This window comes from Schistocerca cancellata, chromosome 4 (genome assembly GCF_023864275.1).
Source record: "Schistocerca cancellata isolate TAMUIC-IGC-003103 chromosome 4, iqSchCanc2.1, whole genome shotgun sequence".
In the NCBI taxonomy this organism is placed as follows: Eukaryota; Metazoa; Arthropoda; class Insecta; order Orthoptera; family Acrididae; genus Schistocerca; species Schistocerca cancellata.
The window spans coordinates 740,142,992-740,166,252 of NC_064629.1; the positions used below are offsets into that span (position 1 = coordinate 740,142,992).

General features: G+C 43.5%; 1 protein-coding gene across 2 annotated transcripts in view; it reads left to right on the plus strand.

The window, feature by feature from the left end:
• LOC126184549 (disks large-associated protein 1-like) overlaps nt 1-23,261 on the plus strand; it is an 82,183-nt gene that overhangs the window by 22,710 nt on the left and 36,212 nt on the right. The window contains exons 2-3 of one of the 2 annotated variants that reach the window (XM_049926975.1): nt 7,051-7,140; nt 8,672-8,871. In XM_049926975.1, coding sequence (XP_049782932.1) covers nt 7,083-7,140; nt 8,672-8,871 — 258 coding nt within the window. In that variant the 5' untranslated portion in view covers nt 7,051-7,082. The remainder of the gene's footprint in view (nt 1-7,050; nt 7,141-8,671; nt 8,872-23,261) is intronic. The other variant, XM_049926976.1, reaches the window with a different exon arrangement.

Consider the following 23,261-nt stretch of genomic DNA (forward strand, 5'->3'; position numbering starts at 1 on the left):
CACGAGCTGATCTCCTCCATCTTATTGGTCAGCTTCCACCCCCCTATTTGCTGGTTGGGGACTTCAATGCCCACCACCCGCTTTGGGGATCTCCACATCCTTGTCCACGTGGCTCACTATTGCTAGACGTCTTCCACCAAGCGGATCTAGTTTGCCTCAACACTGGGATCCCTACATTTTTATCTGCCTCCACGACAAATTTATCTCATTTGGACCTTGCGGTCGGTACTGTTCCGCTAGCTTGGCGCCTTGAATGGTTCGCCCTTGATGATACACACTCGAGTGACCACTTTCCATGTGTCCTTAGACTGCAACCTCAACTGCCATACATGCGCCCGCGACGATGGAAGTTTGCCCAAGCTGATTGGACACTTTTTTCGTCTCTAGCGACATTCGATGACCGTCAATTTCCCAGTGTCGACGATGAGGTCACACATATTACCGACGTTATTCTTACGGCTGTGGAACATTCAATACCACGCACCTCCGAATTGCCCCGGCACCCCCCAGTTCCTTGGTGGAACGAGGCATGCCGTGATGAAATACGTGAGCGGCGACGTGCTCTTCGCGTTTTCCGCCACCATCCTACTTTGGCCAACTGTATCCGTTATAAGCAGTTTAGAGTGCGATGCCGTCGTGTCATCCGCGATAGCAAGAAGGCAAGCTGGAAATTTGTTATTAGCTCATTTAACACCTTCACTCCCTCCTCGGAAGTTTGGAGTCGGCTTCGACGGTTCTCAGGTGCGCCTAGTTTCTCCCCGGTCTGTGGGCTCACTGTCGCGCATGATACATTCGTGGACCCCGTCGCAATTTCTAACTCGTTGGGTCAGCACTTTGCAGAGATTTCGAGCTCTTCCAATTACCCGCCAGCGTTTCTCCCGAAGAAACATGCAGCGGAAGTGCGACCTCTTGCTTTCTCCTCTCAAAATCGCGAAAGCTATAATACTGTTTTCTCCATGCGGGAACTCCAACATGCACTCTCTTCTTCTCGCTCCTCCGCCCCAGGACCGGATGGTATCCATGTCCAAATGTTGCTGCATTTATCAACCCATAGTCTGCGTTACCTCCTTCGCCTTTATAATCGCATTTGGACCGACAGTACTTTTCCCAGACGATGGCGGGAAGCTATTGTCGTTCCCGTTCCGAAACCTGGAAAGGACAAACATCTCCCCTCTAGCTATCGCCCCATTTCTCTCACGAGTAGTGTCTGTAAGGTTTTGGAGCGTATGGTGAATTACCGTTTAGCTTGGTGGCTGGAATCCCGCAGTCTTTTAACACCTGCCCAATGCGGATTCCGAAAGCATCGTTCTGCCGTTGACCATCTTGTTGCTCTCTCCACTTATATCATGAACAATTTTCTCCGGAAACACCAAACAGTAGCAATATTTTTTGATCTGGAGAGAGCATACGATACCTGTTTGAGGACGGGCATCCTCCGCACACTGTTCTCTTGGGGCTTTCGAGGTCGGCTGCCCCTTTTTCTTCGCGAATTTATGGTGGAGCGCACATTTAGGGTGCGGGTGAACACTACTCTCTCCCGTACTTTCTCCCAAGAAAACGGGGTACCCCAGGGCTCCGTGCTGAGTGTTGTACTGTTTGCCATTGCCATCAATCCAATTATGGATTGTCTCCTTCCTGATGTCTCCGGCTCCCTCTGTGGACGATTTTGCGATCTACTACAGCTCTCAACGGACCAGCCTTCTTGAACGGCATCTTCAAGGATGTCTCGATCGCCTCCACTCTTGGAGCTTCGAAACCGGCTTCCGTTTCTCTCCCAGTAAGACCGTTTGTGTTAATTTTTGGCGACGTAAGGAGTTTCTTCCACCCTCCTTACATCTAGGACCTGTCAACCTTCCGTTTTCAGACGTCGCTAAATTCTTGGGTCTTATGTTTGACAGGAAACTATGCTGGTCCTCCCACATTTCGTATCTTTCGGCTCGCTGTCTGCGATCCCTCAACACCCTCCGTGTCCTGAATGGTACCTCCTGGGAAGCAGACCGAGTGGTCCTTCTCCACCTCTATCGTGCCTTAGTGCGCTCGAAATTGGACTATGGAAGCATAGTCTACTCCTCTGCTCTGCCATCTATTCTTCGGCGCCTCGACTCTATCCACCACCGTGGATTACGTTTAGTGTCTGGAGCTTTTTACACCAGCCCTGTGGAAAGCCTTTATGCCGAGACTGCTGAACCTCCGCTGTCCAATCGGCGAGCAGTCCTTCTGAGTCGTTATGCCAGCCATCTGTCTTCCATGCCTGCTAATCCAGCCCATGACATATTTTTCGACGCCTCCTTTGATGTAGGATATGCAGGCCGCCCCTCCTCCCTACTACCACCGGGAGTCCGTTTCCGTCAACTGCTCCATTCTCTTTCCTTCCGCTTTCCAAAAACCTTCTTGACAACTTGGGGTACAGCACCGCCTTGGCTCCGCCCCTGGATTGCCTGCTCCGTGACCTTTGTCAATTTCCCAAGGATGGTACCCCTTCACTTGTTTATCGTTGGGCATTTGCTGCTCTCTGTGCACAAATGACGGACGCCACATTTATTTACACAGACGGCTCGAAAACATCGTTAGGTGTAGGGAGTGCCTATGTTGTTGGCGACACCCCAAATCACTTTCGGCTTCCCGACCAGTGTTCGGTCTATACTGCGGAGCTTTACGCTGTTCTCCAGGCTGCCCACTACATCCGCCGCCATCAGCGGATACAGTATGTTATCTGCTCCGATTCTCTCAGCTCTCTCCTCAGTCTCCAAGCTCTTTACCCTGTGCACCCTCTGGTCCACCGGATTCAGGACTGTCTGCGCCTGCTCCACCTGGGGGGCGTCTCAGTGGCGTTCCTCTGGCTCCCGGGACACGTTGGTATCTGCGGAAATGAGGCGGCCGATATTGCAGCCAAGGCTGCAGTCTCTCTTCTTCGGCCAGCTATTCCATCGATTGCCGTCGCTGATCTACGGAGCGTCTTATGTCGTCATGTTGTTCATTTATGGCACGCGCACTGGTCGACACTTCCCCAAAATAAATTGCGGGACATAAAAACTCTTCATTGTGCTTGGACCTCTTCCTCCCGAACGCGTCGTCGGGAGGAGGTAATTTTAACTAGACTCCGGATAGGGCACTGTCTTTTTAGCCATCGACATCTTTTAAGCGGCGATCCTCCCCCACTCTGTCCCCACTGCTCTCAGTTGTGGACGGTAAGACACCTTTTAATTGAGTGCCTCTATTTTACTCCGTTACGCGCCTGTCTACAGCTGTCGCCTGATATATCGTCAATTTTAGCAGATGACACGCGATCGGCCGATCGCGTTCAAGAGTTCATTCGTGCCAGTGAAATGACGTCAGTCATTTGAAGTTTTTTTTTTGGGATAACCAACCCCTTTCTGTAGTGGATTTTTAAGCCTTCCTTTTGCTTTTAGTTTCTCCAATTTTATGCCTTTCGTTCCCACTGCTGCTGGTTTCTATTTTAGGTTTTTTACTGTTTCTTAAGTCCCGGACTGGGCGCTAATGACCGAAGCAGTTTTGCGCCCTAAAACCACAACAAAAAAAAAAAAACAAAAAAAAAATCTCTCTGCCCCGCCTCCCATCTGTGTCATCTGCGGAGAGCACCAGTCACCTTGCTCGCCAGACTGCAGGATTCTCCTGAAAGAAATAAAAATAATGGAATAAAAGACCCTGGACCGACTGACCCATACTGAGGCTAAGAGAAAGAGAGGCTACATCCTGTGCATATTATGTCAACCTACGCCGCCGCTATGACAACGGTTCTACCATCTTCCATTCTGCCGTGTACAGTTGGCTCTCAGAGCTGTCAGACTTTCCACCTGCCCCCTTGATAGTGGGAGTACTTCCCTCCCTGTTGCTCCGGAAGTAGGTTGTGCAGGAGCACCCCCCCCCCCCCACCCCCTTGCCCCTCCCCAACCCTCAGGGACGTCAGTCCCCACTTTACAGCCAGAGAAGTGTCGTCCTCTTTGCCATCGCCATTAACCCTATAATGGCCTGTCTCCTGCTGGGCATCTCCGGCTCCCTTTTTGTTGATGATTTTGCCATCTATGCAGCTATCCACAGACCTGTCTCGCTGAGCAGTGTCTTCAGTGATGTCTTGATCATCTTTACTGCTGGAGCATCGACAATGGCTTTCACTTTGCCACAGACAAAACTGTCTCTATGAATTTCTGGCGTCACACTGTTTCTCACACCATCTTTACATCTTGAGCCTGTTGCCCTTCCATTAGTTAAAACTACGAAATTCCTAGGGCTCATGCTTGATAGGAAACACTCTTGGTTCTCCCATGTGTATTCCCTGGCAGCCTTCTGTACGCGGTCCCTCAGTCTCCATGTCCTCAATAGTACTTCCTGGGGTGCCTATTGAACAACCCTCCTCCGTTTGTACCAGTCCCGTGTCTGTTCGAAAATAGACTATGGTTGCTTTGTCTATGCATCTACACGTCCATCTCTCTTACGTTGTCTCAACACTATCCCCCATTGTGGCACCCATTTGGCCATGGGCATGTTTTACACCAGCCCGTTTGAGAGTCTGTATGCTGAAACTGCTGAACTACCACTGTCCTGCTGCCGTCACTTTCTCATCAGCAGGTATACATGCCGTTTGTCTGCCATGCGTGGCCATCTATACTATGCTGCCTCCTTCGATGATTCCTTTGATCGCCAGTGTGTGGTGTGTCCCTTTTCTCTGTTACCTCCTGGAGTCTGCTTTCGGCACTTGGTACAGTGGCTTAACTTCACACTACCTGCAACTTCCCCAGTGGGTGTGAACCCTTCACAACCTAGGCTTCATGAAGCGGCCCATGTTAACTTTGGCCTTCATTCGCTTCCTAAGGTCACTACTCCAGCCTTGGTCTATCACCTTCAGTTTCACAACCTTCACATGGAACTTCGTGATAGTACCTTTGTATACACTGATGGCTCTCGGACTAACCATGGGGTCGGGTGTGTCTTCATCATTGGCACCTGTGTCTTTAGATATCGGCTTCCGGCAAACTTCTCAGTATTTACAGCCGAGCTCTTCGCCCTGTATCAGACCATGGAGTTCATCTGGTGACACAGCCTTTTCGATTGTGTTCTCTGCTCAGACCCACTCAGTGCCCTACAAAGTATGTGTGCTGTACACTGCCCGTCCCTTAATGCAGTGGGTCCACAAAACTCACTTGCTCACTCTTGGTGGAGCCAGTGTGATGCTTCTGTGGGTTCCTGGTCATGTTGGTCTGACAGGAAATGAGGCTGCTGACACTGCTGCCAAGGCTGCAGTCCTGCCTCAGCCTGCAAGTTCCTATGTTCCCTCCAATGATCTCTGTGTTGCCGTCTGTCAGGAGGTGGTGTCCATTTGGCACCGCCAATGGTCCTGCCTTCACGGGAATAATCTCTGGATTATTAAGCCTGTGTTTTTAGCCATTGTCATTTAATAAGTGGTGCTACCCCACCACTTTGTACACATTGCTCTTAAGTTTTAACTGTCCACCACTTCCTGATGGGATGCCTATTTTTTAACCATTTACGTTCCCACTTGGGTTTGCCGTCTTGAGTTATCGGCCATTTTAGCAAATGACGCATGGGCTGTTGACTGCATCTTACTTTTTATCTGCCAAAGCAATATTGCGAAGCGCATTTAATTTTTAGTTTTGGACCTCTGTTTCAGTATGGTGTCTTTTTTAGCCCTTTTTCCACATGCTGTTTTTAGCTGTCTTCTATTATGTCAGTAGGGGCTGACATATTGTCATTTTTTAACTGCTCTCTGTCTTTGTGTTCTATAATTCTGACTTTGGCGAGTATGACCTCAGTTGATTTATGTGCCCTAAAGCAAAACAAAACTCAAACCAAACCACATTCAAACCCTACCATCAGCTCTTACCAACTGAAATTGGGACTCATCTGACCGGGCCACAGTTTCCCAGTCATCTAGCGTCCAACGATATGGTCACGAGCCCAGGAGAGGTACTGCAGACGATCTTGTGCTGTTAGCAAAGGCACTCGCATAGATCTGCTGCTATAGCCCATTAACACCAAATTTTGCTGCACTGTCCTAATGGATACTTTCATAATGTCCCACATTGATTTGTGTGGTTATTTTGTGCAGTGTTGCTTGTCTGGTAGCATTGTAAACTCTAAGCAAACGCTGCTGCTCTAGGTCATTAAGTGAAGGCCGGCAGCCACTGTATTGTCCATGGTGAGAGATAATGCCTGAAATGTGGTATTCTTGGCACACTTTTGACACTGAAGATCTCAGAATATTGAATTCTGAAATGGAATGTCAGACGCATCTAGCTCCAATTACCATTCCATGTTAAAGTCTCTTAATTCCTGTAGCACAGTGATAATCACATGGGAAACTGTTAGACATTAATCACCTGAGTACAAATGACAGCTTTGCCAAGGTACTGCCCTTTCGTACCTTTTGTATAGGATACTACTGCCATCTGTATCTGTGCATATCGCTAACCTATGACTTTTCACCTCAGTGTATATTATACATAATTAATCGTGGTCTTTAAGATGATTTACAACCCCAGTAGAATGATTAACTGTATAAAATGACATTTATAATAAAAAATATTCTTCTGGTTGGTATCTTGAACATGAAATAGTGAGGGGGGGGAGAGAGAGAAAACCACCCCTACTAAATGGGGCATGGTATGCCTTGTGCGTGCGTGCATGCGTGCTTTTAAAGAGGATTCTTTGCCATAAGAAATAAACTGGTATGGAGTAAGGAATATTATCTGGCTTTCAAATAGGGCATTTCCACTTTAAAGAAGCAAATTGATAGGTGAAAAAGTGTAATAGGTGAGTTTCATATCAATACAGTAACATGACTGAACTCTATGCAATAATTTATGTTCTTAGATTTTCCTCGATACTGCATAATGTTTTTGCCTTCATGTTTAATGGAAAAATTGCTGCCCACATATTGCCATTCTTATTAGTATACCCGTAAGATTGTTTCCATCAAAGTAGAATTATTGATGAGTATTTCTCCTCCAGTGCAGATTTTGGTGATTTCTTTGGTGTTCGCCTTGCAATGTGCTAAATACTTTTTTTATACAGGTAAGCCTGTCGAGGTGAGGAAGTCATGCATCATGGCTTCTATAAACAACCCTTCTGTGGGTATTTACAGTAATGGTGGAGCCGATCCAGGTATTAGACGTCAAAAACTCGTTAAACGCATGATTCTTTGCTTGTAATTGTTCCCACATCACCTTGTGTGCATATACATTCCACAATTGCAGAACAAATTATTGCACGTTGTCAGTACAAGGGTCAAGGATTTTTTTACTCGCCTAGGTTTTGCTTTATAGAATAATTTTATGCAGATGGGGAGTATCAGATGCCTAAAATAGCCAGAAGTAATTTATGGTAATGCAGAGTCCTCAGTGGATTGCAATAGTTTCTGGTAGGAGAGGTGAGACAGATACTGAGAGAAGTTCTCTTGCTTGGCATTTCAATCCATTTTCACTGCCCTGTTCCCACCTGTTGATGCACTGCCCTTTGCATGTTACATTGAAGTCACATGTGTGCATGCTTGTTATTTACACACTAGCAGTACTGATATTGTCAAGTTTGGATTTGATATCATTCTAGTTGACTGATCAAGTTGCTAACACTCTGTTAACAACAACAACAAAAAAGTTTCTATCATTTGTTAGTTGCTATTGTTTGACTTAACCTTTTATGTTTACATGATTATTGATTTTTGTGCATACTAAATAAACACCTTTAAGTTAGCTGCATTATGCAATAAGAAGTATCCAGACAGCTGTGTAAAGCTGCTGTCATTCCTCTGGCGTGTCAGATGGGTTGACCAATTCTATAACCTGACAGCCAACACTCACGTCTGTAGTTCCAGTTGAATTGATTCTTCTTGGAGAACTGCAAGGTTTTTCGATTTCGCTGGTTGCCTTGGTTGCCTTGGTTGTCTAGTACAAAGCTAACGATCCCAGATATCTTGTTAAAGCTCAAATGAGTTCAAATCATGTGGCGCGCACACACACTACTGCCTTCTCAGCAGATTACTCCTCTGCAAACTATGCAGTATGAAAGTGTTTCTTCATTTCCATGCATTCAATGTGCGCAATTGAACAATACTTTGACAGTCAGTAAGCACTCAGGATACCCATGAAAACTATTGAATTGGCATTCCACCTCATTATGAGTGCCCTTTCTGTGGGATGGCAGGGTGAGAAGGTGCAAGTTTTACTGTAGGCACTACATAGAACTGCAAATTCCATTCACTATTTGCTCTAATAAGATTCATCATGGCACAGATATGTGGCAGTGTTAAGTGCTATGAAGTACCTACTACTGGGTAATCTAAAGGCCATGGCCAAGTACTTAATCATGGAAGTCAGATCCTACAAAATCAGTAGCTTGTCTCTTCGATAAGTGAATTATTTTAGGTTGGTGTCTGGATACTTCGATCATGAGCTGCAGATTACTTGTAGAGTAGTAATTCATGAAAAATGTGCTTTGTTTTAATGCCACTTTTAATGATTATTATGACTAAATACAGTCATACAGTTTTACAGTTCTGAAGCAGATATAAGAGAAATCGAAAAATGGCATATAAAATTTGGGCATGAATCATCCACATGTAATATTGCTGGAAGAATTCTTTGAGATATTACATTAGTAACAGTGTTTTGATTAGTATCTGAAAACTTTATTTCAGGTGCAAGTAAAAATGTTCCAAAAAGTGCAGCAGAATCTGGTGGTGTACGCAAACCTTCGTATCTTGGCTTGTCATGCTCTGTGAGTGGATACGGGAGGGCATCTGCATACGGTCTGCGCTCGAGAGATCACAGCCCAGCACCAACATCTGTTCAGCCTAGACTTAGCACACCAGTGCAAGCCATGGATGATGCAGTGTGTGTACGTTAAATTTTTGGCACTTTTTGTTACTATTGTCATGTTTTTACCTCACTGGTGAAACTGTGGTAGACACTTAACATTCAGTAGTTAGTGATTATAATTAAAGAAATTGAGCTGTCATTTTTTCCTTGAAAGTTTGTAAGTTACATGCTACTTCTGTCGGATGATTATTGGTTTCTATTATTTGGTAAGTGAAGGAAATATTTTAAATGTGGACACAATTTTGACTGTAAAAACATTTATTTTGATGGTAAACAGTCTTGGTCAGTTTTTTAACATCCTCAGACCATCATACTGAAATTTAAATATAGAATGGATTTAGCTGGATGTCTGATAATAGCAGTAACATAAATACATCATATATAACAAATATTAAAAGAACAGATTATAATGTCCATTATAATTATCCGGGCTGTTATGCCGTGGTCGGTTGATGAATTCTATGGTGATTCCCAACGTTTCGTCTCCGACTGCGGGAGACATCTTCAAGGGGGTCCGTAGCTTGATGGAAGGTCCAACACACACACTGGCTCGCTACTGACTGCCGCTAAATTATGTGTCCGCGCGCCCCCGCGCCGCGGCGTGACGTCACGTGTTTTGAAAACGTCAGTGCAATTGGCCGCTGTCCGTCGCCGTCGATCGCCGTTACCATCACCCAGTAGTGGACGAGTGGTACACATCTTCTTTAACACCGGCATCCATATACCGTTTAATTTGACGCCCTCCTCCTTTCGGTTGAAATTATTTGGGTGTTTAGCGATTTCGATTGCCTCCCTGTAGAGCCTTTCGTAGTATCCGCTCGTGGCCGCTAGTACTTGCGTCTCCTCGAAACGAATATTGTGGTTCCCTGGCTGGAAAGCATGCTCCGCAACAGCTGATCGTTCCGTTTCTCCTCTTCTACAATTTCCCTTGTGTTCTTCCAAATGTGTAGAAACAGTTCTTTTGGTGGTACCGACATAAACATCACCACAGCTGCATGGGATCCTATACACTCCAGATTTTTCCAATGGTTTGCGAGCGTCCTTGGCAGGCCTAAGGTATTCCTGTATCTTCCTGGTGGGCTTGTAAATTACGGTAATATTCCACTTCAAGATCCTCCCTATTCTTTCCGTTACATTTTTAACAAACGGCAGGAAAACCTTAGATTTTGCAGTAGCCTGTACGTCAGTATGATTTCTGCGTGGCTGCCTCAACGCAAGTTTTATTTCGGCGGACGAATATCCGTTCTTCGTTAGTGCATTGTGGAGATGTTCCATCTCAGCGTCGAGCAAGTCAGGTTCACAAATATTTCTAGCTCTGTCCGCTAACTTCTTGATAACACCCCGCTTCTGTTGTGGGTGGTGGTTCGAATCCCAGTGCAAATAACGGTCCGTGTGCGTGGGTTTGCGGTACACTGAGTGGCCCAAACTACCATTTTCGTTTCTAAACACAAGCACATTGAGGAAATGTAGTTTGCTGTCTACCTCCTCCTCCATTGTAAACTGAATTCTTGAGTTTATAGTGTTCAGATGTTCGTGGAACCGGCTTAGTTCCTCCCTACCATGTCTCCACAACACAAACGTGTCATTCATGTATCGGAACCATACATTTGGTTTCTTGCTGGCAGTACCTAAGGCCAGTTCTTCGAATTTCTCCATAAAGAAGTTTGCAATTACGGGACTTAGGGGGCTTCCCATAGCCACGCCATCCGTTTGCTCATAAAACTGTTCATTCCACTTGAAGTATGTGGTCGTCAAACAACACTTAAACAGCTCTAAAATATCGGCAGGAAAAATTTGATCCAGCTGTTCCAATACATCATTAAGTGGAACCATGGTAAACAGCGATACCACATCGAAGCTGACCAATATGTCCTCCGGCTGGACCACTATGCAATTCAATCTGCTGATGAAATGTGTCGAATTCTTTATATAAGAGTCCGAACGGCCCACATGTGGTTTTAACAGCGTAGTCAAAAACTTGGCTAACGAGTAGGTGGGTGAACCAATGGCACTTAGTATCGGTCTTAACGGAACATTTTCTTTATGAATTTTGGGCAATCCATAAAGCCTCGGTGGTAGCGCAACCGAACTACAGAGACCTTTCCGTACACTCTCTTCAGTGGAGGACTTTTTTATTAACCGCAACACACTTTCTGAGAACGTTGTATCAGTATTTTAATATCAGAACAGATTATAACAATTACAGCAGGCAGTGATGGTGAATGAAGCTGGTGTTGTAACTCGGTGTCAGTTGCTAAGGAGAGCAAAACAGTTGTTGCTTAAATGTGTGATGCTCTGCCCACTGCATACCGAATTACATCAGCTATAGCTTATGAGGTGTACAACAAGTAAAACAGTTATTGTAAAATTATATATATATATATATATATATATATATATATATATATATATATATATATATATATATATATATATATATATATATATATATAATCTTTGTTACACGAAAGCGAATAACAAATGAAGAGAGATGTACATTACGTGTGATATAAACTAAATGCTATAAACAGCATTTCCTCAATATGTGATGAGATAACCAGTCATAATCAGAGGTGAGGACAGATAGCCATCTGTGGAGGATTTATTGCAAACTGTCAGATTTTATGCCACCAAGGACAGCGATTAAGTGACTCCAATGGTTCCCATGGGGCTGCGGTGTATCAATATGCGACATCCAGCAAATATCAGATCAGTGACAGTGACTGGATGTTAAATATGTACTGGCAAACTCGAAAAAGTAAAACAATGACCTTAAGAAATTGAAATTTTAAAGACCTGTGAATATAGTTGTTTACAGATGAATATTCCATGAAATTCCACAAAATAGGCATACATAATGTCAGATGTATAGAAATACAGGTAACACCACTACCACCATACAATACATCAGACCCATCTAAGTAGTCATAAATGTAAAACAAATGCTTAAGCAGTCAACAGTTTAAAAATACTGTGAATGTGACTAAACAACTATAAAGTCCATTAAATAGCAATAAGCATGAAGTTTCCATTATTATTTGGAGGAAGAAAAGAGGAATAAAAATCTAAGCAGAACAGCATTTTTTAGTTAACTTGGAGCAAAATCCACATAAGTCGCATAGTGCTCAGAGCCATTTGAGCCAAAATCCACATATTGCGTAAAGGGAGGTACTGCACGGTAATTATCACAAAACTAGGCATATGGAGGTAGTAATGAATAAAAAGTGAAAACATAAGCAGCCAAGAGTTTAAAATATATTGAACCAAGTTTTATACAATCATGAAAATATTTATTAAAATATAAGAGAATAAAAGAGGAACAGAAAAGCAGGAACATTTTGTAGTATGTCTTCAAAAAAATTATGGAAATAATTGTCTCTGAAGTCTTATTGCTCATTCAGTATAGACGGGTTTATTTTTCTAGTGAGTATAAATTTTGGTATAGATCCTTCCAAATGACTGTGATGTCTTTTTATTGTTGTTGTTGTTGCTGTTGTTTCTATGGCTAATCAGTCGCAACTTTGAATTTGTTTTCTGTTGGAACACACACCACTTCCATACTGGTTTCATGGTAAAAGACTACAGCACTTACGCAGTATTTTCACATGCACTGCGACCTAGGTGCAGTCGGTAATACCTAGCATGGCATGCATTCTACATGTCGGCCTGCATGCCAGTGCGTATTTAACACCCAGTTGCTGCCACACCTCTGAAATAGTCTTCTACTGTATGGCACATTTCGATATGATGCCGTCTCTTTGGGTACTATTAGCATTGTTCAAACGCTGTCTTTGGTGGCACAAAATCTATGCATTTGCAGTAAATCCCCACAGATAGCTATCTATTCTCACAACTGATAGTTTTGTTATCTCTTATGCATGTATTTATCACATTTTGACGAAATGCTGTTTATGGTAGTTACTTTATATCATGTAATACATATATTTGTTCATTTATTGGCTTTCATGTAACCAATTTGTATACACCTTATTGTAATAACTGTATTGTCCTGTATGCCTGATTGTCTATCACTTACGTAATTTCGGTATACAGTGCGTAAAGCATCACATATTTAAATAACTGCATTGTTCTCCTTAGCAGTTAACACTCACAGTTAAAACACCAGCTCCCTTCACCACCACCACCATGTGCTATAAGGGAAATAATTTCTCTTCTAATATTTGTTATATAAGGTATTTTATGTTATTACTGTTATCAGACATCCCATTAAATCCGTTCTGTCCAAAAATTACTGAAGTAAATTTAGTTTTCATTAAAACATTTGGAAAAAAATTGAACATAATGTCTGGTTCATGCAATAGTAGCAGCACTCTAAAATATTTTGATATTAATGGAAGTTCGTCATATTAGTTGCAGTTTCAGTACTGATGATGTATTAGTGTGTGGAAGACATTATTAGGAAGCCATAAACTGCTGTAATTTTGTACTTGAATTTGCCAAGCTCAGGCAGTTGAATAAACATGAAAGAAACTGAAATAGTGGTGTACCACATCATATTCTCTTGATGGATTTTTATGGTTCATTGATTAATTTTAAAAGAATGCAATAGCTTGCAAATTGGACAAAAGTGTACACTGTTACCAAATTTGTCAACATTGGCGTGTAAACATCAGTGAATTCCATTTTCAGTTATATTTTGGGTTACAAATTTTGACACATTGATGAAAACACTTGTCTGGTCAGAACACTGGTTGTAAGGCAGCCCTTCTTTAAGCCATTTATTAGGTTCCTTAGGACAAGTAATCCAAAATATTCCAGATTTAATGAACTGGTGATTTCTTAACTTTCACTGCTTCTTGAAAATTCAGTTTACATGTTTTTGAACTTGGGAAGTAAGCTGCTGACATATTGTCAAAGGACATCAATTCAGTCTTTTTTTAAAAAATTCCCTCAGAAAGATTGGGAAATTCTGGGGCCATTCCACATAAAATCACGCAGGTCATGCCACCCATCATCTCAGATTTTCATAAAACTTAGCACATTTGCCTATATTTATAATGTAAGATTTAATGCAAAATCTTTTTGCTCTCACACTAAAACTTTTTTATATCAAATTTTAAATGCAGTGATATTCTGATAACTGGGCTCTGCAGGAATGTCAATGCAAAATGGTACTTACAAGCATAAATGCCCATAAGTGTTGATGAAGCTTTTGATTTGGAATTTTTTTCATAAGTTAAGAGAAGCACATACTTAACAGACATGTAATTATTTAAGTGGTTAAGTTACAAAGAACAATACAAAAATTTAATACGCATCACTTTTGAATTTCTGTAAATAGTACACACATTGAAAATTGCTTGCATCACATTTCTGCAGCCTGGTGGGAACTTATAATTGGTCTTAAATAATTCAAAGACAGTATACTTGTAGTAAAATAAAATTATTAATGGTTTTTTCTACAAATAGATGCACAAATCTGAAATCACAATACTTCGTGATTTAAAAAATTATTCTAAGAAAGTTCATCCATACCTGACAACCATTGCTTGAGATTTTCGCGGAACTTTTCTACTGCATGTCAATAGTCAGTGCAAAATTGCTCCATATTTCATGTAATTTGAGGGGAAAAAATGGAAATTTTTACAAACATAAATGCTGCAACTGAAGTTTGTCATTTGGATTGCATTACTTCAGATGATGATGATGATGATGATGATGATGATGATCATCATCAAAATATTGCCCCATGACATGCCTACCAACAATATACAAAATATTAACTTCAGTCATAACACAGAAATTAATGACATATACAACACAGAACAAAATTATAAATGAAGAACAAAATGGCTGCTGCAAAGGAACACGAGGATGTAAAGAGCAACTGATATCTGATACAGAGGTGACATATCAAGCTAAAACTAAACAAAGGTTGCTACACTACGCATACATTGATTACCAAAAAGCTTTTGATAGTGTACCCCACTCACAGTTACTACAAATATTGGAGATATACAAAGTAGATCCTAAATTGATACAGTTCCTAAACATAGTAATGAAAAATTGGAAAACCATACTTAATAGCCAAACAAATTCAAATATCACATCACAGCCAATACAGATTAAGTGTGGAATATACCAAGGAGACTCATTAAGCCCTTTCTGGTTCTGCCTTGCTCTGAACCCACTATCCAACATGCTAAATAATACAAATTATGGATATAATATTATTGGAACATACCAACACAAAATCACACATTTGCTATACATGGATGATCTAAAACTACTGGCAGCAACAAATCGACAACTCAACCAATTACTAAAGATAACAGAAGTATTCAGCAATGATACAAATATGGCTTTTGGAACAGACAAATGTAAGAAAAATAGCATAGTCAAGGGAAAACACACTAAACAAGATTATTACATATTGGATAACCACAGCGACTGCATAGAAGCGATGGAAAAACCAGATGCCTATAAATATCTAGGATACAGACAAAAAATAGGAATAGATAATACAAATATTAAAGAAGAACTAAAAGAATAATATAGACAAAGACTAACAGAAATACTGAAAACAGAATTGACAGCAAGAAACAAGATAAAAGCTATAAATACTTACGCTATATCAGTATTGACCTACTCATTTGGAGTAGTGAAATGGAGTGACACAGACCTAGAAGCACTCAATACACTTACACGATCACAATGCCACAAATATAGAATACATCACATACATTCAGCAACAGAAAGATTCACATTAAGCAGAAAGGAAGGAGGAAGGGGATTTATCGACATAAAAAACCTACATTATGGACAGGTAGACAATTTAAGAAAATTCTTTATTGAACGAGCAGAAACTAGCAAAATATAAAAAGCAATCACTCATATAAATACATCGGCTACACCATTGCAGTTTCATAATCACTTCCACAACCCTTTAGATCACATAACATCAACAGATACGAAGAAAGTAAATTGGAAAAAGAAAACACTACATGGCAAGCACCCGTATCATCTAACACAGCCACACATAGATCAAGACGCATCCAACACATGGCTAAGAAAAGGCAATATATACAGTGAGACGGAAGGATTCATGAGTGCAATACAGGATCAAACAATAAACACCAGATATTACAGCAAGCATATTATTAAAGATCCCAATACCACAACAGATAAATGCAGACTTTGCAAACAACAAATAGAAACAGTAGGTCACATCACAAGTGGATGTACAATACTAGCAAATACAGAATACCCCGGAAGACATGACAATGTAGCAAAAATAATACATCAACAGCTTGCCGTACAACATAAGTTTATAAAACAACACGTTCCCACATACAAGTACACACCACAAAATGTACTGGAGAATGATGAATACAAATTATACTGGAACAGAACGATTATAACAGATAAAACAAAACCACATAACAAACCTGACATCATACTCACCAATAAAAAGAAGAAATTAACACAACTAATCGAAATATCCATACCCAATACAACAAATATACAAAAGAAAACAGGAGAAAAAAATTGAAAAATACATCCAACTGGCTGAGGAAGTCAAGGACATGTGGCATCAGGATAAAGTTGACATTATACCAATTATACTATCAACTACAGGAGTCATACCACACAATATCCACCAGTACATCAATGTAATACAGCTACATCCAAACTTATATATACAACTACTGAAATCAGTAATTATTGATACATGTTCAATCACCCGAAAGTTCCTAAATGCAATGTAACATATACCGTACATTTAAAAGGAAGTCACGCTTGATCAAGGTCCGCGTCACTTTCCATTTTTGACCAGACATAATGTCTGAGAAAAGAAAGAAATAATAATAATAATAATAATAATAATAATAATAATAATAATAAAAGGGAAAAGAATAGGCCTCCGGTATGTTCTGCCAGTCGTAAAAGGCGACGAAAAGAACAAACCACTAGAAGGGCTAACCCCCATTTTAGTGTGATTACTTGGTTCAGGACAGAACTAAAGAAGCCTCGGACAAGCGCCGTCATGGTAGGGGACGACGCTTGAACCCTATGCCCGCCCACAATGGTAATGACACTGCTAGCCAACTGGAAAACGATTTAAATCCAAATAGAGGTGTTTTGCAGGATATGCTTCCTGCAACCACCCTAGAAGGAAAACAAAGACAGAGGATGAGATGGTCAGATGAAGTTAATTGACACCTCATGTTCTGCTATTACCAAGCAACAAACCTAGGAACCAACACAACTGGATACAGATCACAAGTATATACAACATTTATTACCAGATACCCGGAACTAAAATTTTTAACAGAACGACTAGCTGATCAGATCCGTGTAATAATAAAAAATAACAGGATACCCCAGTCAGAATTAGAAAACATCAAACAACAAGTACAACAAATACTGGAACAAAATAATGTGCAATCAGAAGAAGAAGAAAATACACTAATGGACTCAAACATCCCAGAGCAAACAAACAAAGACCAACACGCATCAATTAAACAGAGGAAAATGAAATCTTAAGACAGCCACCAGAACAAGCACAAATAGAACACGAAGAGACACACGTGTTAGATATAGAAGAGAAATTTCAGCTGACATATATAGAATACAAAGACACAAATACAGACATTAGACCATTCTTGCATAGACCGCCAAATATCCCACAAGTCGAAACAACAATAAAAACTATCAACACAATCATACACAACAAAATAAATGAAAACACAACTATGGAAGAGTTACAACTACTGGTTTATATAGGAGCACACACTACACTACGTATACACACTAGGCAGAGATCAGAACAAACCAACACACAGATGAAGCCCATAAAACCAGCATGGCAACACAGGCTACAGATCAGAATAGAAATACTGAGAAAAGACATTGGACAGCTAACACAATTTATAAGAAATGAAATATCAGACAAAAACGAAAATGGTTAGGTAAAATCTCACAACAAAAAGCAATAGAGCAATTAGATGAAAAGAAGCAGAAATTACAAGCATTGGCCAAACGACTTAGAAGATACAAAAAAAGTGAAAATAGAAGGAAACAAAACCAAACATTCAGCACAAACCAAAAGAGATTTTACCAAACAATAGATAACACACACATTAAAATAGACAATCCACCAAACATAACAGACATGGAACACTTCTGGAGCAACGTATGGTCAAACCCGGTACAACATAACAGGCATGCACAGTGGATACAAGCAGAAACACTCATACAAGATGATACCACAAATGCCTGAAGTGATAATTTTGCAACATGAAGTCACCCGAGCAATTAATTCTACACACAATTGGAAAGCCCCTGGAAATGATAAAATAGCAAATTACTGGCTAAAGAAGTTCACCTCAACACATTCACATCTCACTAAATTATTTAACAGTTACATTGCAGACCCATACACATTCCCTGATACACTTGCACATGGAATAACCTATCTGAAACCTAAAGATCAAGCAGACACAGCAAACCCAGCTAAATATCGCCCCATAACATGCCTACCAACAATCTACAAAATATTAACTTCAGTCATCACACAGAAATTAATGACACATACAACACAGAACAAAATTATAAATGAAGAACAAAAAGGCTGCTGCAAAGGAGCACGAGGATGTAAAGAGCAACTGATAATAGATACAGAGGTGACATATCAAGCTAAAACTAAACAAAGGTCCCTACACTACGCATACATTGATTACCAAAAAGCCTTTGATAGTGTACCCCACTCATGGTCCCCCCCTGCGGGTCCGGGGATTAGAATAGGCCCGAGGTATTCCTGCCTGTCGTAAGAGGCGACTAAAAGGAGTCCATCCCCCTCACGGGGGTAGTTAGCGCCTGCGTCCGGAGACGGACGGTTCCATGACCTATAATTGTGGTCTTTCCGGTTTTTCACTTCTCGTTTCTTCCTACCTTTTGTTGGTTCCTTTCTTTGCTTTTCTCCACCTCACTGTCTTCCTTACTCTTTCCCTTGACTTCTCCTTGCCTTTTTCTCCTTGCCTTTTTCTCCTTGCCTTTTTCTCCTTGCCTTTTTCTCCTTGCCTTCTCATTGCCTTCTTCTCCTTGCCTTTTCTGGTCTCCACCTCGGCGTTTGAGACAGTCTGTCCTCTTTCTCCCTCTCTCTCTTCTTTTTCCTCTTCTTCCTTCCTCCCTGTGCGTGCCTGAAGGCCGACCCACGCGTTGGCACGCGTAGCCGGTGACAGGGTAACGCGTAAGTCCCCTCCCTGGGTAGACCTGTAAGGCACGCGCGTACCCCCTGGTAAAGGCCAGGCCCGGGGAGGGGTGATTGCCTGAGCTGATACCTTCTGACCATGCCGATTGGTCCCTCCGTCTGTTTCTCGGGAGGTGTGACCTGAGGTGTAAACATTCACCTAAGGCGGGAGTGCCCTCTGAGAGGGTCCCCACAAGGAAGGAGTGCGCCATCGGAGACGCTGGCAATCATGGGGGATTCCTCCGCAATGGATTCTACTCCATCGCTTTAGACTTCTGCCCAAAAACGGAAACGTGACCAGCCACCAGTGACAAAAGTACTACCGCCTGCCCCACAGTTCCTCGTCGTTTCTCGATCTGAGGACGGAAAGGATTTTTGCTCTGTCAACCCTTTCGTTATCCAGAAGGGCGTAGATGCCATAGCCGGATCTGTCAAATCTTGTACCAGGTTGCGTAACGGTACCTTATTACTAGAAACTGAGAGTGCCTTTCAGGCACAAAAACTGCTTCGGGCCACACTCCTGTACACGTTCCCTGTCCGGGTGGAGGCCCACCGAACTTTGAATTCGTCTCGTGGTGTAGTCTATACTAGCTCCCTCGACAGATTGACTGACGAGGAGATTCAATCTTTCCTCGCTGAGCAGGGCGTGACGGCTGTCCATAGGGTCATGAAAAAGGTCAACAATGAGCTTGTACCGACCCGGACACTTTTCTTGACCTTCGATAGTGTTAAGCTGCCATCGCGCATCAAGGCAGGCTACGAGCGTTTCAATCACACTCGACAGTCTTGTTCCAATGCGGCTAAATGTGTCACTTGTGGCAGGGATGCCCATGAGGGTGACTGTCCACCTCCGTCTCCTCGTTGTGTGAACTGTTAGGGTGACCATGCCACATCCTCCCGCGACTGTCCTGTCTATAGGGAAGAACGCTGTATCCAAGAAATTCGGGTCAAAGAGAAAGTGTCCACCTCGGCTGCTCGCAAGCTATTGGCTAGTAGGAAGCCCGCGCTGCTCCCAGCGGGGAAATACAGTACTGTCCTCGCCTCTCCTCGGACTACCCGGGAGGTATCAACCCAGACATGCGATCTGACCTTCAGCACCACGGTCGTCCGTTCGGCCAGTGCTAAGATTGCGTGGTCGACGTCTCCTCTTCCTCCCATCACCCCACAGACACCAGCCCCTTCATCAGCTTCTGCTAAGACGAAGACCCCGAAGTCAGATGCACGGGCCTTCAAGAAGGAACCATCCCGTGCAGACTTCCTACGTACCTCGACCTCCCAGCCTTCTTCCAAAAAGGCGCATAGGAAGCACAGTTCTCCTTCTCCGCCACGGCGCATTTCTTCTCCTGCGCCACCCAGGGGTTGCCGCCCCAGGCCGTCATCCGTTTCGCCTGGCCGCACCGCTGGTAGCCGTACATCTGGCCGTTCACCGGCGGAGGAAGCTCCCCCTCCCGGCCATCCTCCCGAGATGGCCGATGAACCTATGGACTCAATGGACGATGACTGTCCGCCTACTGATAGCGGCGGCGGTGCTAGCTCGAAGCCATGCCCTCAGCGGCCTTCGAGGTGACCCCTTTTTTCATCTTCCTTTTCTTACGATGGCACTTATTCACTGGAATATTCGCAGCATTCGCTCCAACCGAGAGGACTTGAAGTTGCTGCTCCGCTTGCACCGTCCGCTCGTCGTAGCCCTCCAGGAAACGAAGCTACGCCCATGCGATCAAATTGCCTTGGCACACTACACATCTGTGCATTTTGACCTACCCCCTGTGGTAGGTATCCCAGCTTATGGAGGGGTTATGTTGCTGGTCCGGGATGATATTTACTACGATCCCATCATGTTGCACACCGGCCTGCAGGCAGTTGCCATCCGCATTACTCTCCCCACTTTTACGTTTTCCTTTTGTACCGTTTACACTCCATCATCGTCTGCCGTTACCAGGGCAGACATGATGCAACTTATTGCTCATCTACCTGCACCATTTTTGTTAACTGGAGACTTCAATGCCCACCATCCCCTTTGGGGCTCTCCAGCATCCTGCCCAAGCGGCTCTTTGTTAGCAGACCTTTTCAACCAGCTCAATCTTGTCTGCCTCAATACTGGCGCCCCTACTTTTCTTTCGGACACATCTCACACCTATTCCCATTTAGACCTCTCTATATGTACTCCCCAACTTGCACGCCGGTTTGAGTGGTATGCACTTGCTGATACATATTCGAGCGACCACTTCCCGTGTGTTATCCATCTCCTGCGGCATACTCCCTCTCCGTGCTCCTCTAGTTGGACCATCTCCAAGGCAGACTAGGGGCTCTTCTCTTCCAGGGCGACCTTTCAGGATCAAACCTTCACAAGCTGCGATCGTCAGGTCGCACACCTCACGGAAGTCATTCTTGCTGCTGCTGAATATTCCATCCCTCACCCTACTTCTTCTCCACGTCGCGTACCGGTCCCCTGGTGGACCGCAGCATGTAGAGACGCTTTACGTGCTCGTCGACGTGCTTTACGCACCTTTAAACGCCACCCTACAGTGGTGAATTGTATTAATTATAAACGATTACGTGCTCAGTGTCGTCGTATTATTAAAGAAAGCAAGAAAGCCAGCTGGGCTGCTTTCACAAGCACCTTCAACAGTTTTACTCCTTCTTCTGTTGTCTGGGGTAGCCTGCGCCGGCTATCTGGCACTAAGGTCCACTCCCCAGTATCTGGCTTGAAGGTCGCGAATGACGTCCTTGTGGCCCCTGAGGCTGTCTCCAATGCCTTCGGCCGCTTTTTCGCAGAGGTTTCGAGCTCCGCTCATTACCACCCTGCCTTCCTCCCCCGCAAACAGGCAGAGGAGGCTAGGCCACCTAACTTCCGCTCCTCGAATTGTGAAAGTTATAATGCCCCATTCACCATGCGGGAACTCGAAAACGCACTTGACCGATCATGGTCCTCCGCTCCAGGGCCTGATTCTATTCATATTCAGATGCTGAAAAACCTTTCTCCTGCAGGTAAAGGTTTTCTTCTTCGTACATACAATCGCATCTGGATTGAGGGACATGTTCCCGCATGCTGGCGCGAGTCTATTGTTGTCCCGATTCCTAAGCCGGGGAAGGACAAGCACTTGCCTTCCAGTTATCGACCTATCTCGCTTACCAGCTGTGTCTGTAAAGTGATGGAGCGAATGGTTAACTCTCGATTGGTTTGGCTGCTCGAGTCTCGACGTCTACTTACCAATGTACAATGTGGATTTCGTAGGCGCCGCTCTGCTGTTGACCATCTGGTTACCTTGTCGACCTTCATTATGAATAACTTCTTGCGGAAGTGCCCGACCGCGGCTGTGTTCTTTGATTTGGAGAAGGCTTACGACACCTGTTGGAGGGCGGGCATTCTCCGCACCATGCATACATGGGGTCTTCGCGGTCGCCTCTCTCTTTTTATTCGTTCCTTTTTAATGGATCGACAGTTCAGGGTACGTGTGGGTTCTGTCCTGTCGGACACCTTTCGCCAGGAGAATGGGGTGCCACAGGGCTCAGTTTTGAGCGTCGGTCTCTTCGCCATCGCGATCAATCCAATAATGGATTGCCTCCCAGCTGATGTATCAGGCTCCCTTTTTGTGGACGATTTTACCATCTATTGCAGCGCGCAGTGTACACGTGTCCTGGAGCGCTGTCATCTGCATTCTCTTGACCGTCTTTACTCCTGGAGTGTCGCCAATGGCTTCCATTTTTCTGCCGAGAAGATGGTCTGTATTAACTTCTGGCGCTACAAAGAGTTTCTCCCACCGTCCTTACGACTCGGTCCCGTTGCTCTCCCAATCGTGGAGACAACAAAATTTTTAGGCCTTACATTTGACAGGAAACTTAGCTGGTCTCCACATGTGTCATATTTGGCCGCCCGTTGTACCCGTTCTTTAAATGTCCTCCGTGTTCTCAGTGGTATGTCGTGGGGAGCGGATCGAACTGCCCTACTTCGTCTATATCGGTCGATCGTCCGCTCCAAGCTGGATTATGGGAGCTTCGTATACTCCTCTGCACGGCCATCCATCTTACGCCGCCTCAACTCCATACAACATCGGGGTTTACGACTTGCGATCGGAGCATTTTATACTAGTCCCGTAGAGAGTCTTCATGCTGACGCTGGCGAATTGCCACTCACCTACCGGCGCGATATACTGCTTTGTTGGTATGCCTGTCGGCTACTGTCAATGCCCGACCAT